The following is a 14,022-nucleotide window of genomic DNA, read 5'->3' as shown; positions in this document are numbered from 1 at the left end:
GAGCGGGTTTAGACACAAACCCCGCCCAGCCTCGGAGGGCCGCGGTCGTAGATGCACTCTCAGTACAGCACCGCTAGAAACCTACCTCAAGGTCTCCCACCCTCGCCCTTCCAGCTTGGGAAGAGCCTGCAGAAGGCGGCGTGTGGAACGGGTCAACGCGAGCAAGGGGCAGGACGGCACGCAGGAGGGGCGGGGCTGGGGAGGCGGGGGCGGGGCCGCCGCGGGGGTAGGAGGGAGATGGGCGGGGATTGGCGCGCCTCCGCCTCCGCCCCCGCCGCGGCCACTGTTCACAGGCTCGGTGCTGATCCGCGCCGAGGCCGTCTTGCCGCCTCAGAGGGAGCCCCGGATCCCGGCAGAGAGGCGCGGGCGTTCCCGCAAGCCTCCACAAAGCACGAGCGGCGGTGCCGGGCCGGGCCGGCTATGCCTCCCGTTGCTGCGGTTCCCGCCGGCGACCACGCACCCGCGGCCTCAGGGGCGCAGCCGGGCCCCGGGGAGGCCGCGCTGTGAGGCGCCAGGGCCTAGCGCCCGCCGCGGCCGCGCCGGAGGGGCACAGGGCCCGGGCTCGCCCCGCCTTCCTCGCGCTCTGCTGCCCCTCCTAGGCTCGCTGCCTCAGCTGCCGGCCGCCATGGCCTTCGCCGCCCGGGAGGGCGCGGGCTCGGGGCGCGGGCGGCCGCCGCGGCACCGGGCGCTGCGCGGGTTGCTGCTGCTCTGCCTGTGGCTGCCGAGCGGCCGCGCGGCCGGCCCGGCCTCCGCGCCGCTGTCCGAGCTGCACGCGCAGCTCTCGGGAGTGGAGCAGCTGCTGGAGGAGTTCCGCCGGCAGCTGCAGGAGGAGCGGCCGCAGGAGGAGCTGGAGCTGGAGCTGCGCGCGGGCGGCGGCCCACCCGAGGAGGGCTGCCCGGGCCCCGGCGGCGGCGGCTACAGAGCCATGCCGGACGCCATCATCCGCACCAAGGACTCCCTCGCGGCGGGCGCCAGCTTCCTGACCGCGCCGGCGGCCGTGCGGGACTGGCGGCAGTGCGTGGCGGCCTGCTGCTCCGAGCCGCGCTGCTCGGTGGCCGTGGTGGAGCTGCCCCGGCGGCCCGCGCCCCCCGCCGCCGCGCTCGGCTGCTATCTCTTCAACTGCACCGCCCGCGGCCGCAGCGTCTGCAAGTTCGCGCTGCACCGCGGCTACAGCAGCTACAGCCTCAGCCGCGCGCTGGACCGCAGGCAGGAAGAGCTGCAAGCCGCGCCTCGGACGGGTGAGCACTCGCGGGAGGGGGTTGGCCCAGACCTCTGGGTCCTACTGCCCTGACGCCTGTTGGGTGGCTGCATCCGGGAGACCACTGAGGCAGTATAGCCAAGTGAAAGATGGAACAGCCTCGTTCCAAGTTAGTTTAGTTCGGGGGCATCCGGAGGAGTGGCTTTGATTGCTGTTTTATAGATGCTTTCTGAGAAACCTAGTAAGATTGGGCAGAGAGGGCACCGTGGCCTGCTTCTGGAATTTTTCTAGCCTTGGGGAGGGAGGCTGATCTGAGAGGATTCGCAGAAATTCGATTTAAAGGAGGAGAAAAGCTCGAAGTAAAAAAAAAAAAAAAAGTTTATTTTAGGCTCAGATTTTTGTAAGTCATGGTTTGTGTCAAGTAATCGCAGGAGCAAAATCTAATTAGGTGCCAGACTGCTCATAGCACACCCGTTTCTTAGCTTGACTCATGATTCCACCTGCAGTGGCTTTCACCAGACAAAAATGAGAAAGGAAACTTGGTGTCAGGAATTTTGAAGTGGGTCCAGCTGACTCCCATGAACTACGGTCCCTTTTGTAAAGAGGGAAAGGAAGGGATTTGATTTTAGTTGAAAATAAGAAAGTTGAGGGCACGTCTCTTTTTAAAAGAGTTAATAATGAAGTTTTTCATTCTGTGGTTTTACTTCCTGCAGATGCTCTGAATGACAGTAAAGGCACATACAGGAGACACAAAAAATGTGGCTGTTGGAGATTAAAGCCATTGAGGGAAAAAACCTTGATTGGGCCCACATGTGGTTGGCTGTGTGTTTGATTGCATTCTGTTGCTCTTTGATTTATGATAACATAAGAATGATATAGCGAGATTGGGGGTGGGGGGAGCCTCAGCCACTTTGGAAATCTGGAGTCTCCAAGACCTGAAGGTCCAAAGAGAAGGGTCTGGGAAACCATATCCACAAGGGCCCATCTCCTCACTCACCTCCACCGGAGAGAAAGCTCAGGACCCTTGTCAGCAGAGCAGACCTCAAAGGTCACCCTGGGACTGCTCAGCCCTGAGGCAGACATTGGGAAGAACCCCAAAGTTTTCTCCCTGAAGCAAAAGCAAGAGACACTTTCTCTTGGACCTCCGCCAGCATCCCTGAGCCTGCCCCATGGCTATTACACACACATCCTTCCTCTTTGCTCAAACATGGACTAAAAAAATCCCAGCAGTGAAGAAACAAAATCCCTTTCTCTTGTTCTCACTGCACATCTGGAAGAAACCAACATCACCAAAGGAAGCTTTCTTATAAGCTAGGGGAAATCAAAAGGAAAATAAGGAAAGAATATGCTCATGGAAATTAAAAAAAAAAAAAGTTAGGTTTACTAGTAGGAGTTTCTGAGTCACTTTTCTTCCGCTTCCTTCATTGCCATTCCCTTCCCTAGGGTGTGTTTGTCTGGGAATTCAATTATGTAGATGTTAGGGATAAAAATGGGTGACCACAGGGCTTGGTCCTCATTCTGGAAAACACTGTCATACTCACACTTCAGATCCCCAGCAACACGTAGAAGGGTGTAGCTCAGGTCCCGAGGTACCCTTATTTGCAGCTAGGGCAAAGGTTACCTGCCCCCATGCCCTGTGTTTGCCTTGCCTTGCCTAGGTGCTTAACCTCTTGAAGCTCTTTATGCTTCTGAAACTTACACGTTATTCCTTCTTGCATTGCCTCTTCTTCCAACTCCTGTGAGTATACAGAGTTGGAGGCTACTGAGCATGAATATCCTTTAGAAAAGCTCTTGCAGAGAATTAGTCAGGGGGCCATTTGAGGTGAATATAAACATGAAATGATGAGGGGGCAGGTGGAATGGGATGGCACAAATTTATAGCAGAACCCATCAGCCATGTTTGTTGCGGCCACTGACTGAGTTTGGTGCTAGACATTATTATAAGGTGCTTAGACACATGAACTCACTCTCCTCACAACAGCCAAAGATCTAGGTTCTGTTATAATCCCCAGTGTACTAGAAGGCTCTGTGAGAGAAAGTAAACTGCCCAAAAAAGCCTTGCCACATGTGAGTTGTGGAGCCGTGTCCAAGTGTCTCCCAGGAAATACGTAGCAGAGACCATTAAAATGGTCATTCGTTCTTCTGGGATATTTTTATAGGAAAGTGATCCATGCTAAAGAAAAAGTAGGAGTGAGAAAATTTATTGTGGCATTATTTATAACAGTGAAAAAATTGATAAAGTATGTGTCCAATAGCAGAGGTTAAAATTAAAATGGCAACTGTGCAGTTTACGGAGTTACATGGGCAATACTAGAATATATGAATAAATGTCAATAAATAGAACATATTAATGAGTTAGTAGGCTAATTCAGGATATAAATTTCTATTTCCTATAACTGGATACACTTTGGGGACTCCCAAAGTATATTTAGAAAGATCTGGGCTGACATCCGAACTGACAAATTTATCATTTGTATCATCTTAGGCAACTAAGCATCTGACTCTCATTCCCTCATGAATCTGATGCAGATTATAATACCTCCCTCCCTCAGAGATTTGTGAAAGTTGAGTGACATTAAGGCTCGTGAGCACTTAGCCTGGTGCCTGGTACAAAGAAATCACCCAATAAATGGCACCTCTTACTTATTATCATCAGCTCATATAGAGAAAAACTATAATGGTACACACCAAAAATGATGATAATCATACTGGGGTTGTGAATAATCTTCTCCTGAAGTGTTACAATTAGGAAGAACACACAATGAAAAAAGAAAACCACAAAAACAAATAAACCAACTACATAGATTTTGACACATAGTATCTAAGCCTCTCCCCTTAGGCTGGCCCCACTTCTGTGTCCAGACTTTAGGAGTCTCTGCTAATTTCTCAACCACCACTATATCCTCTGTGCCCACACAGTACAGATTCAGATTCCAGAACCTCCTTGTTATTAAGGCTCCGTTCACAGCAGTATGTTGTAAATCAGATTACTTAACAATATTCTTTTTTTTTTAAAGATTTTATTTATTTATTTGAGAGAGAGAGAATGAGAGACAGAGAGCATGAGAAGGAGGAAGGTCAGAGGGAGAAGCAGACTCCCTGCTGAGCAGGGAGCCCAATGCGGGACTCGATCCCGGGACTCCAGGATCATGACCTGAGCCGAAGGCAGTCGCTTAACCAACTGAGCCACCCAGGCGCCCTACTTAACAATATTCTTATCTGTATAAAATGTTTTAACTTGATATGCTTCATCAAAATTGGTATGAGTCTTATTTTGCCTCTGTAGATCTGACCAAGTGTGTTTAGTTTTCAAAAGAAATCAGTGTTTCTATAGTACTTAACATTGATTTATTACATTTTTATGATGAAAATTCAAATTTACCTTTTTTTTTTTTAAAGATTTTATTTATTTATTTGAAAGAGAGAGAGAGAGCACAAGCAGGGGGAACGGCAGGCAGAGGGAGAAGCAGGCTCTTTGCTGAGCAAGGAGCCCAATGTGGGACTCGATCCCAGGACCTTGGGATCATGACCTGAGCCGAAGGCAGACGATTAACCAACTGAGCCACCCAGGCGTCCCTCAAATTTACTTTTATCTTGTTCTTTATCAGCAAGTCATTTATTTATTTATTTATTTATTTATTTATTTATTTATTTATTTATTTATTTGAGACACAGAGAGTGGGGGGGAAGGGGCAGAGAGAAAATCTCAAGCAGCCTCAACGCCTTGTGCAGAGCTCCATGCCAGTCTCCATCTCACAACCCTGAGATCATGACCTGAGCCGAAATCAAGAGTCAGACACTTAACCAGCTGAGCCATCCAGGCGCCCCTTAAAGATTTTAAGTAATCTCCACACCCAACGTGGGGCTCAAACTCACAACCCTGAGATCAAGAGTCCCATGTTCCACCTACTGAGCCAGCCAGGTGCCCCAGCAAGTCAAATATTTTTAAATGATAGCACACTCCTTTCCTCTTGTTATTGTTTTGTGGGGTTTTTTTTAAGATTTTATTTATTTATCTGAGAGAAAGAGAGAATGAGAGACAGAGCATGAGAGGGAGAAGGGTCAGAGGGAGAAGCAGACTCCCTGCTGAGCAGGGAGCCTGATGCGGGACTGGATCCCGGGACTCCAGGATCATGACCTGAGCCGAAGGTAGTCGCTTAACCAACTGAGCCACCCAGGCGCCCCTTGTTTATTTTTAAGACCTGTTCCTGGGTAGATAAGCTCTGGCTTATTTCAGAATACATTATGCAGCATAATTTACCTGGACTTGAACTGAGGAGGAAATGTATCTCTTTTATTTCGGTTACAACAGTGATCAATGTGGAAGATATGAAGGTTTCGCTATGTTCATAAATCATATCTTAAAGCTTACCTACAGAAAACTTAACAACTAAAACAATGATTTCTTTCTTCAGGAAAGGCAGGATTAATTAGTTTTGTAATTATGTGAGATATTTCAGAACTTACCTGATTTTTCCATCTTAAGTCTTTGGGGTTACATCTTTGAGAGCTTAAAAATATAGCATTCATTGTTGTTTATATCATATAGGCATATTTTAGTTTGTTTACCTACAAAAAGTATTTTAAAATAAATTTTCATGCAGATAGTTGCTAACTATAATGTATTACTGTGAATTATAAGATGATTTCCAGAATTATAAAGTGGTAAACCATTGTGTGGAAAGCAATGAAACTTCCAGAGCCAAAAGAAAGTTCTCTGTAACACTCTGAAAAATGGCTTATTAGTAATGAAATTGTCACCTCTTTCCTTACCTGGGAGAAGCAGAATAAAGACCTCAGACACTAGGTCTTTGCTCAGAGATGGAAAAGGCAGAACAAATTTCTTCTTAGGCAAAGGTTGCTTGTGTAGCTTATTTAAATCTGAGTTATTAGTCCTCATTGTTTTAAATGACTATAAAAATGGGACTCGTCTTGGGGCGCCTGGGTGGTGCAGTCAGTTAGGCATCCGACTCTTAATTTCGGCTCAGGTCATGATCTCAGAGTCATGGGAGCAAGCCCCACATCCAGCTCCATCCAGCTCCGCTCTCAGCACGGAGTCTGCTTAAAGACTCTCTTTCCTCTCCCTATGCCCCTCCCCCAGGCCCCCCTCAAATAAATAAATCTTAAAAAAAAAAAAAACAACAACAACAAATGGGACTCATCTTCTCAAAAGACAAATGGAACCATCGGCAATAGCAAGTGTGCTTATTCCCTGTAAATAGGCTCATAAAAAAGTCATCTCTTTTTGAGGCTACTAGCAGCATTCTCATTCAGAAAAGCCACAGCTCTAAGAGCTGCCAGCCCCTTATAGAAATTCTCTGTTTCTGGGTATTGGGAGGATCAGTAGATGAGAAGATAAGGCTGGACGAGCAGGTCTCTCAACATCTGAAAGGTCATGGTAATTTGTTGGAGCGTTTTTCTTAAGCAGGGAAATGACCCAATCAGATTAGAATTTCAGAAAAGTAATTTTAGCTGTAGTGTATCAAGAGTGAGGACCTTTGTTGCCTAGTGAGAAATAGGATTGCTGCTAGCCTCAGGCCCTGGGATATCTGGGTTGGCCCTCAGAGGTTTGCTCAGGAAGCCACGGGGGCTCTGGAGGAAGAGAGCCGTGTCTCAGCAACGTCATTCAGAGAAAGTTAAGGAAGAACAAATCCAGGCCAGAATTTGGGCAGAGCTTTGGCATGAGAGGAGGGAGGAAATGGTGGCAGCCAAAAAGGATAGATTATAAGAACCTATAGATTTTTTTCCCCGCAGTTATATTACTTAGTTTCTTTAAGATAAAAGTGCATTTGGGTAAGTTTACTAATAAGCATAAATCAATAAAATATTCACAACTCTGCTCTTAGAAATGTTTTCTGTATGCAGCTTCTCCTATCCGTCTGCTATCAGTGAGCGTGATAACAAGGCTACTTCAGGTTAGCCTTGAATTATTTAGTACCATTCCAGATCAAAGGTAAATACATATTTGTTTTGCTATCATACAGAAACTCTGTGCCAGCTTGTTATAAAGTTAGTTGTTAGGGGCGCCTGGGGGGCTCAGTCGGTTAAGCGTCTGCCTCCAGCTCAGGTCATGATCCCAGGGTCCTGTGATTGAGCCCTGCATCGGGCTCCCTGCTCCCCAGGGAGCCTGCTTCTCCCTCTCCCTCGCCTGCCGCTCCCCCTGCTTGTGCTCTCTCTCTGTCAAATAAATAAGATCTTTAAAAAAAAAAAAAGAATTAAAAAATAAAAATTAGTTGTTAGAACCTGTGAATGTTTTCTGTTTTCCTAGATGAAAAATTGTATTCCGGAAAATTTCTAAGTGAGTTTTATTTTGTGTGAATCCAAGAACTTGCCTTAACTTTAATTTAGTTTCCTACGCATTGAACACTTAATATCACTTCTATTTTAAAAACTTGAGGATGAGAAAAAAAAATCTATATCAGAGGTGGATTTTTTTTAAAAAAAAGATGTGTTTCAGAAGTCCTTTTTTGATAAATTCATTTAATAGAACTTTGAACTAAAATTATTTATGAATTAAATGAATATTTGACTCTAGAGAATAAAAGTACTACTCCAGATTGGATAGCCTAGTACTCACAAGCTTGTTATAGATACTGCTACTAGCTGATGCTCCACACCTCCTCTTCTGCACGTGTTAAAGTCCATATTCCTAATATGTTGCTATTTTATTGTTTATTATGTAAAGAGAATATGATGAAAATCAATAAGAAAATAACTTTTAGTTGCTATACTTCTCTTAGTAGTTGTTCACTGGACTACATCTATTCTAGCAAACAAGATACTTCTTTAAATAAATTATAAAAAAAATAGGGCATCATCTCTCTTGTGAATTATTGATTTTCTTTTACAGAAAAAGATGAGCCTCCACTTAGCAAGGCCGGGCAGGATGTGGTCTTGCATCTACCTACAGATGGAGTGGTTTTGGACGGCCGCGAGAGCACAGATGACCATGCCATTGTCCGGTATGAGTGGACACTGCTGCAGGGTGACCCATCAGTGGACATGAAGGTAATTCATGACGTCATTGTAATGACTGCAAATATTTCCATGAGGTGATCTCTCATAATGTTCTTCTACTCCTGTTCCCAAAAATATCTGTAAGCTACCAGAAGAGGCATAAAATGGAGAACGCACAAAAGTGATAGCTGAAAAAGTGGTTTATTATATGAATTTACTTTTCCACTGAATAAACAGTGATTCTGATCCTTTGTTTTGAAGCTTACTCTTGTTCTTGCTGCTTTTTTTGGCAAAACACTTTAAGGGAAAAGACTCAGGCTTTGTTTTAATGACTCAGATTACTTTTTAAATTTTTTTATTTCTTCTTTTCTTAGCTCAAGGTCCAGGTAGAAAATTTGAAAAATACGAAGGAAAATAACATTAGAATAAGCCCATTTGGGGAGCCTGGGTGGCTCAGTTGGTTAAGCGGCTGCCTTCGGCTCAGGTCATGATCCCAGGGTCCTGGGATCGAGCCCCGCATCGGGCTCCCTGCTCAGCGGAGAGCCTGCTTCTCCCTCTCCCCCTGCTTGTGTTCCCTCTCTCACTGTCTGTCAAATAAATAAATAAAATCTAAAAAAAAAAAAAAAAAAGAATAAACCAATTCTTCACAGGATCCAGAAAGCAACCACCTCAGCTGGCCAGGAGGCCTGCTTGAGATAACTGAGTCAGTCAGTGAGGGCAAGTGTCCCTGTTGATGCCCTCCCCGCTAATGTTCATCGGGCTTATCTGGGCTGATCGGAATTGCTACAGACGGAATGAGTCACTCTCCCATTGGCTGCCTACACCCAGGAGTCTTTCTGTTTTTTTATTAATTGAGCTATTAAAAAACATTATATTAGTTCCAGAAGAACAGTATAATGACTCGACATCTATACATATTGTGAAATGATCACCATAATAAGCCTAGTTAACATCTGTTACCTCACATAGTAACACATTTCTTGTGATGAGAACTTTTCTTTTTTAAGGAAGCCTTGAAAACTTTTTTTAAAGATTTACTCTCAGTGACTTTCAAATATACAGTACAGTATTATTAACTATAGCCACCATGCTTTACATTATATCCCATGACTTATTTATTTTATAACTGGAAGTTTGTACCTTTTGACCCCACTTTACCAATTTCACCCACCCCTCACACCCTGCCTCTTGAAACTACCTATCTGTTCTCTGTATATATGAACTCAAGTTTTTTGTTTAGATTCCACATATAAATGAGATCATACGGCATTTGTCTTTCTCTGAGTTATTTCACTCAGCATAATACCCTCAAGGTCCCTCCATGCTGTCACAAATGGCAAAATTCCTTTTTATGGCTAAATATATGTATACACCCCATTTTTCTTTATCCAATCATCCATCAGTGGACATTTAGGTTGTTTCTTTATCTTGGCTACTGTAAATAATGCTGCAATGAACATGGGGGAGTGCATATATCTTTTCAAGTTAGTGTTTTGTTTCCTTTAAAAAAATACCTAGAAATGGAATTGAGGGATCAACACAGGGTATCTTGAGTTGTGAGGCAAGTGGCTTCCAATTAACTCTGTCAGGATCCTTCCTAGATGGGAGTATTTCCTGGCTTAACCACTTTAGTTGGAGGAGGAGGAAAAAGTCTGTATTGGTCTGCTGGGGCTGCCATAACAAACTAGCACAGACTGGATGGCTTAACCAACAGAAAGCTCTCACTGTCCTGGAGGCTGGAGGTCCAAGATCAAAGTGTCCAAAATCAGTGCTTCCTCTGTGGGGAAGCACTGATTTATATTCTTTTGGAACAAAAACAATAATTAGCTAGTCCTTCAAGACTGATTTGTGTCCATTATTTACTCAATGATTATGTAGTCTTCGACTTGCCTGGACCCTTGATGAACGTCTTACCCAGCTCCCATCCATCTAGGAGCCCCTTCCAGTGGTTGTCCGCTCTCTTCCTGGTATTTCCAGAGATGGAAGCTCGCTACTTCACATCATGTCCTGTAACAGCTTTCATCAGCTCTAATTATTAGGTCAACAGGATGTGCCGCCTATTACTTCTTTGCACTGTGCTAGATCTTCTCTTTGGAAAAGCACTGAATACATCTTTTTAGTCTATTTATCAGCCACTTAAGTTTTGAGGAAAAAAAAATGAGGGGCGCCTGGGTGGCTCAGTCGGTTAAGTGTCTGCCTTTGCTCAGGTCATGATCTCAGGGTCCCGGGATGGAGCCCCACATCGGGCTCTCTGCTCAGAAGGGAGGCTGCTTCTCCTTCTCCTCCCTGCTCATGCTCTCTGTCTCTATCTTTGTCTCTCTCTCTCTCAAATAAATAAATAAAATCTTAAAAAAAAAAAAATGAATGTCAACCACTTGGAATGCTCTTCTCAGAACTCAATACTCCCAGTCTTTCAGATGTTCCTTATAAATTAATTTTCAGAGGGTCCCACTTACCATCCAGCCTCTTCTGGATTTTCTCAGATTCTTCCAGGCCCTTCTTAAAATCTGACATCCTGGGGTGCCTGGGTGGCTCAGTCAATTAAGTGTTTGCCTTCGGCTCAGGTCATGATCCTGGGGTCCTGGGATCGAGTCTCCCATCGGGCTCGCTGCTCAGCGGGGAGTCTACTTTTCCCTCTCCCTCTGCCCTTTCCTCTGCTTGTGCTCTGTTTCTCTCCCTCTCTGAAATAAATAAATAAAATCTTAAAAAAAAATCTGACACGCTTATGAACCCCATATGTAACTGTGGTTCTTCCTGACACAGTCTGTCACCTTCTGTGATCCAGACATTGTCTCTACTTCTACTAATTAAGCTTAATTTACATAAACTATTTTAGTGGCTGCTTCACACAATAGATTCATGTTGAGTTTTCCAGTAGCAGGATTACCCAAACCCTGCTTCATCTTTCTGCACGGACTGCTGCCCTGATGGCCTCTTCATCCTGTGTTTATATAATTGATTTATTGAACCTGAGTGCAGGACCTTATGTTTATCCTTTTTACATCTCAGCCTTTGGGTTTTCATCTACAACAGAAATAATTTTGAAATTTGAGTGTCATCCAGCATATTTATTATCCTTCGATGCATTGTGTCAGCTGCAAAATTAATATATCTTTATTTAATCTTTGAGAACTAAGGTTGATCAGGAAAGCTACACAGACGAGCCATTGATCATACCACTAGAGAGCTCCCTTGAGATGGACACTGACTGGTAATTGGCACTTCTGGGACATATTTGTTCAAGCACTATAAATCTGCCTCCATATCATCTAGCTTTGTCTATTTGCTACTAAAAGCTTTATTCTGTAAGCAATGAATTGCATATTTGAGTGCTGAATAAAAATAATGCTGACGATTCGGTATTTAATTTATTGAAGATAACTATAAAGGCCTAACAAAATTAGGCATTTCTCATGGGCTTTTAGGTCTGACTGCTCTGCCATCAAGAGGGAAATGTGGACCAATTCCCCTGCCAAGTGTATAATGTGCTGGCAGATAGATTTAAAGTTATACAACCATAATCTAAGTGGCAAAATCTGCAATAAGAGAGCCATTTGCTACCAAACTGTGACTGTCTTGTAATGGTGTACATTCATGAATGCCCCCAAAAGTAAACTCTCATCCTACTCTGACTTCATCATAATAAAGCTGTCATTGATTGAGCCACCCAGTCAATGCCAGGCGGTTTAGACCTATCTGTAATCCTCAGAACAACCTCACAAACAGGCACATCCCTACTTTGTGGATTAAAATTATAATATAACATCATTAAAGACTTCGAAGTGGCAAGAGATTACTGAGTACCTTTCAATGAAATGCTGGGGGTTATGGGGCAGGTCCTTCAAGGGTAGCATTTATAGATTGTAGAGAACAGATTGTAATGCAAATGATTCTTGTCCAGAGAAATGCAAATAAATTTTTTCATATAGAGATGCAATTGATTTCTACCCTGTGGAAAAGTGGATTTCAAATATGATATTTTAACACCCATGGATATTAATCTATTAATCCACACATGTTGATGCCTAATCGCTACTAATAGGAAACTTGTTTCAGCTTTGCATCTCCTAGCAACTTCATTTAAACATTCATGGCTGCTTATTTCTGTCTGTTCCTCAGATTCTCCTTTGTTTTTTGTTTGTTCGTTTTTTTAAAGATTTTATTTTTATGAGAGACAGAGAGCAAGCAGGGAGAGGAACAAAGGGAGAGGGACAAGCAGACTCCACTCTGAGTGCACAGCCCAACGCAGGGCTCCATCTCAGGACCCTAAGATCATGACCTGAGCTGAAATCAAGAGTCCCATGCTTAACCCGCTGAGCCACCCAGGCGCCCCTCAGATTCTCCTTTGAATCTATGGAATGTCTTTTTGGTTTTCTCTTTAATTAATGAATTAAATAAAATCTTTGACTCATGTTCATATTAGATTTGTGTGAGAGTCATAGTTTTAACATTTTGAGAATGTTCCTTTAACAGTAATTAACACCCTTCAGGGACCATCTCACTGATCCCTTTCACTTGGGCAGCCGGATTTTACACCCCAAAATTTCCTTTTTTTTATAGCTTATTTATGTTATTTATTAATCTCTATACCCAACATGGGGCTCCAGCTCACCACCCAGAGATCAAGAGTTGGTGTTCTTGCAACTGAGCCAGCCAGGTGTCCCTACACCCCCAAGTTTCTGACAGGAAAATTGGAACTCTTAAGTCAGTTTTTTGTTTGTTTGTTTGTTTGGGGTTTGTTTTGTTTTGTTTTTCTGAGAATGGGATCCAGTTGACTGGAATGTTAATTCAGTCCTCCTTCTAGCTGTAAAACAGGGCTAACTTGAAAAGTTGTTGGGAATGGGGGAAAAGCAATTATAGGCTAACATAGCAAAGCAATTAAGTTAAAACCCAGTGTGCGATGCACTTGTTCTTATGCCCCTTGACCATCCCCACCCCTAAGGAGCACTCACTGGTCAGGCTTTCCCCTGAGAACACAATGTCTGCTCAAGATTCTCTCTCCCCCTTCTTCCAGCTCTGCCCCTCCCCCTGCTCATGCACAGAGAAAAACTGAAGCAAACAGGAACGTGGGTCCTTCTTCTTTTTTTTTTTTTTTTTGACATGGAATGTTAGAAATTTCTTTATTCTTATTTTTATTAAGCACCAGCTTAATACTGCAGAAAATTTCAAATCACCCATTTTTCCCTCCCTCACCCAAATTCTTGATAAAGAGCTCTTCAAGTGAAGACATGCTCTCTTCTCTCTTCTGTATAAAACTTTATCAAATAAAGGCAAATAACTGTGTACATCTTGCTGTAAAATGCTGCTCATGGCTGTGGAAAGTGTCTGCTCAGGCTCCTTTCACTGTCCAGGTCCTGAAAGACTCTTGTTCATGAACTGCCTCTTCACAAAGCAAGTCCACCACTTGCTAGGTTTATCATTCTGAGGGTCAAAAACTTTCTCACAAAGTCTCAGTCCAGTCTTTTGTCTCAGCTGCTCTAAGTAGGCCCTCATCACCTCATCTTCCTGTTTGTTTGCAGGTTTGGCATAAATTGCATTAAGTGGAAAACCAGGCTCTCCGGGAATGGGAAAATTAGTGATTCCTAGCATATACATTTCTTTTTCACCTTGGCTTTTGGAATTGCACTTCTGGAGTTTCTTTAGACACTCAGAAATGTAGAGAGTTATATATATCAAGGTTCTATCAGCTTCATTCTTAATCTCATAGTTTTTGAAGAAGACATTGGCCTTAAAATAATAGATGGCTTCATCCACAATATCTGTATCTTTTGTCTCTCTAGGGGCAGGTCCTTTGAACTGACTTCTGATAGGCAACAGTGCCATGTTTCCAATGAGTTTGGTGTCAGGGTCCATGAGAGAAGAGTGGT

The 14,022-nt window shown here is 43.9% G+C and overlaps 1 protein-coding gene and 1 pseudogene across 3 annotated transcripts in view; one reads left to right on the top strand and one right to left on the bottom strand.

Annotated features, from left to right (window-relative positions):
* Positions 1–259: 259 nt before the first annotated feature.
* The window catches only part of LRP11 (LDL receptor related protein 11), a 45,177-nt gene continuing 31,414 nt past the window's right edge, over positions 260–14,022 (top strand). The window contains exons 1-2 of one of the 3 annotated variants that reach the window (XM_081829144.1): positions 260–1,238; positions 8,049–8,206. In XM_081829144.1, coding sequence (XP_081685270.1) covers positions 626–1,238; positions 8,049–8,206 — 771 coding nt within the window. In that variant the 5' untranslated portion in view covers positions 260–625. The remainder of the gene's footprint in view (positions 1,239–8,048; positions 8,207–14,022) is intronic. The other 2 variants (XM_081829143.1, XM_006735830.3) reach the window with 2 other exon arrangements.
* Positions 13,287–14,017, bottom strand: LOC145722892 (actin-related protein 2/3 complex subunit 3 pseudogene; annotated as a pseudogene).

This window comes from Leptonychotes weddellii, chromosome 8, assembly GCF_054177405.1.
Source record: "Leptonychotes weddellii isolate Sample4059 chromosome 8, ASM5417740v2, whole genome shotgun sequence".
NCBI classification, from domain to species: Eukaryota; Metazoa; Chordata; class Mammalia; order Carnivora; family Phocidae; genus Leptonychotes; species Leptonychotes weddellii.
Note: the sequence above shows the minus strand (reverse complement) of the source record. Positions and strands in the feature narration are given on the sequence as shown.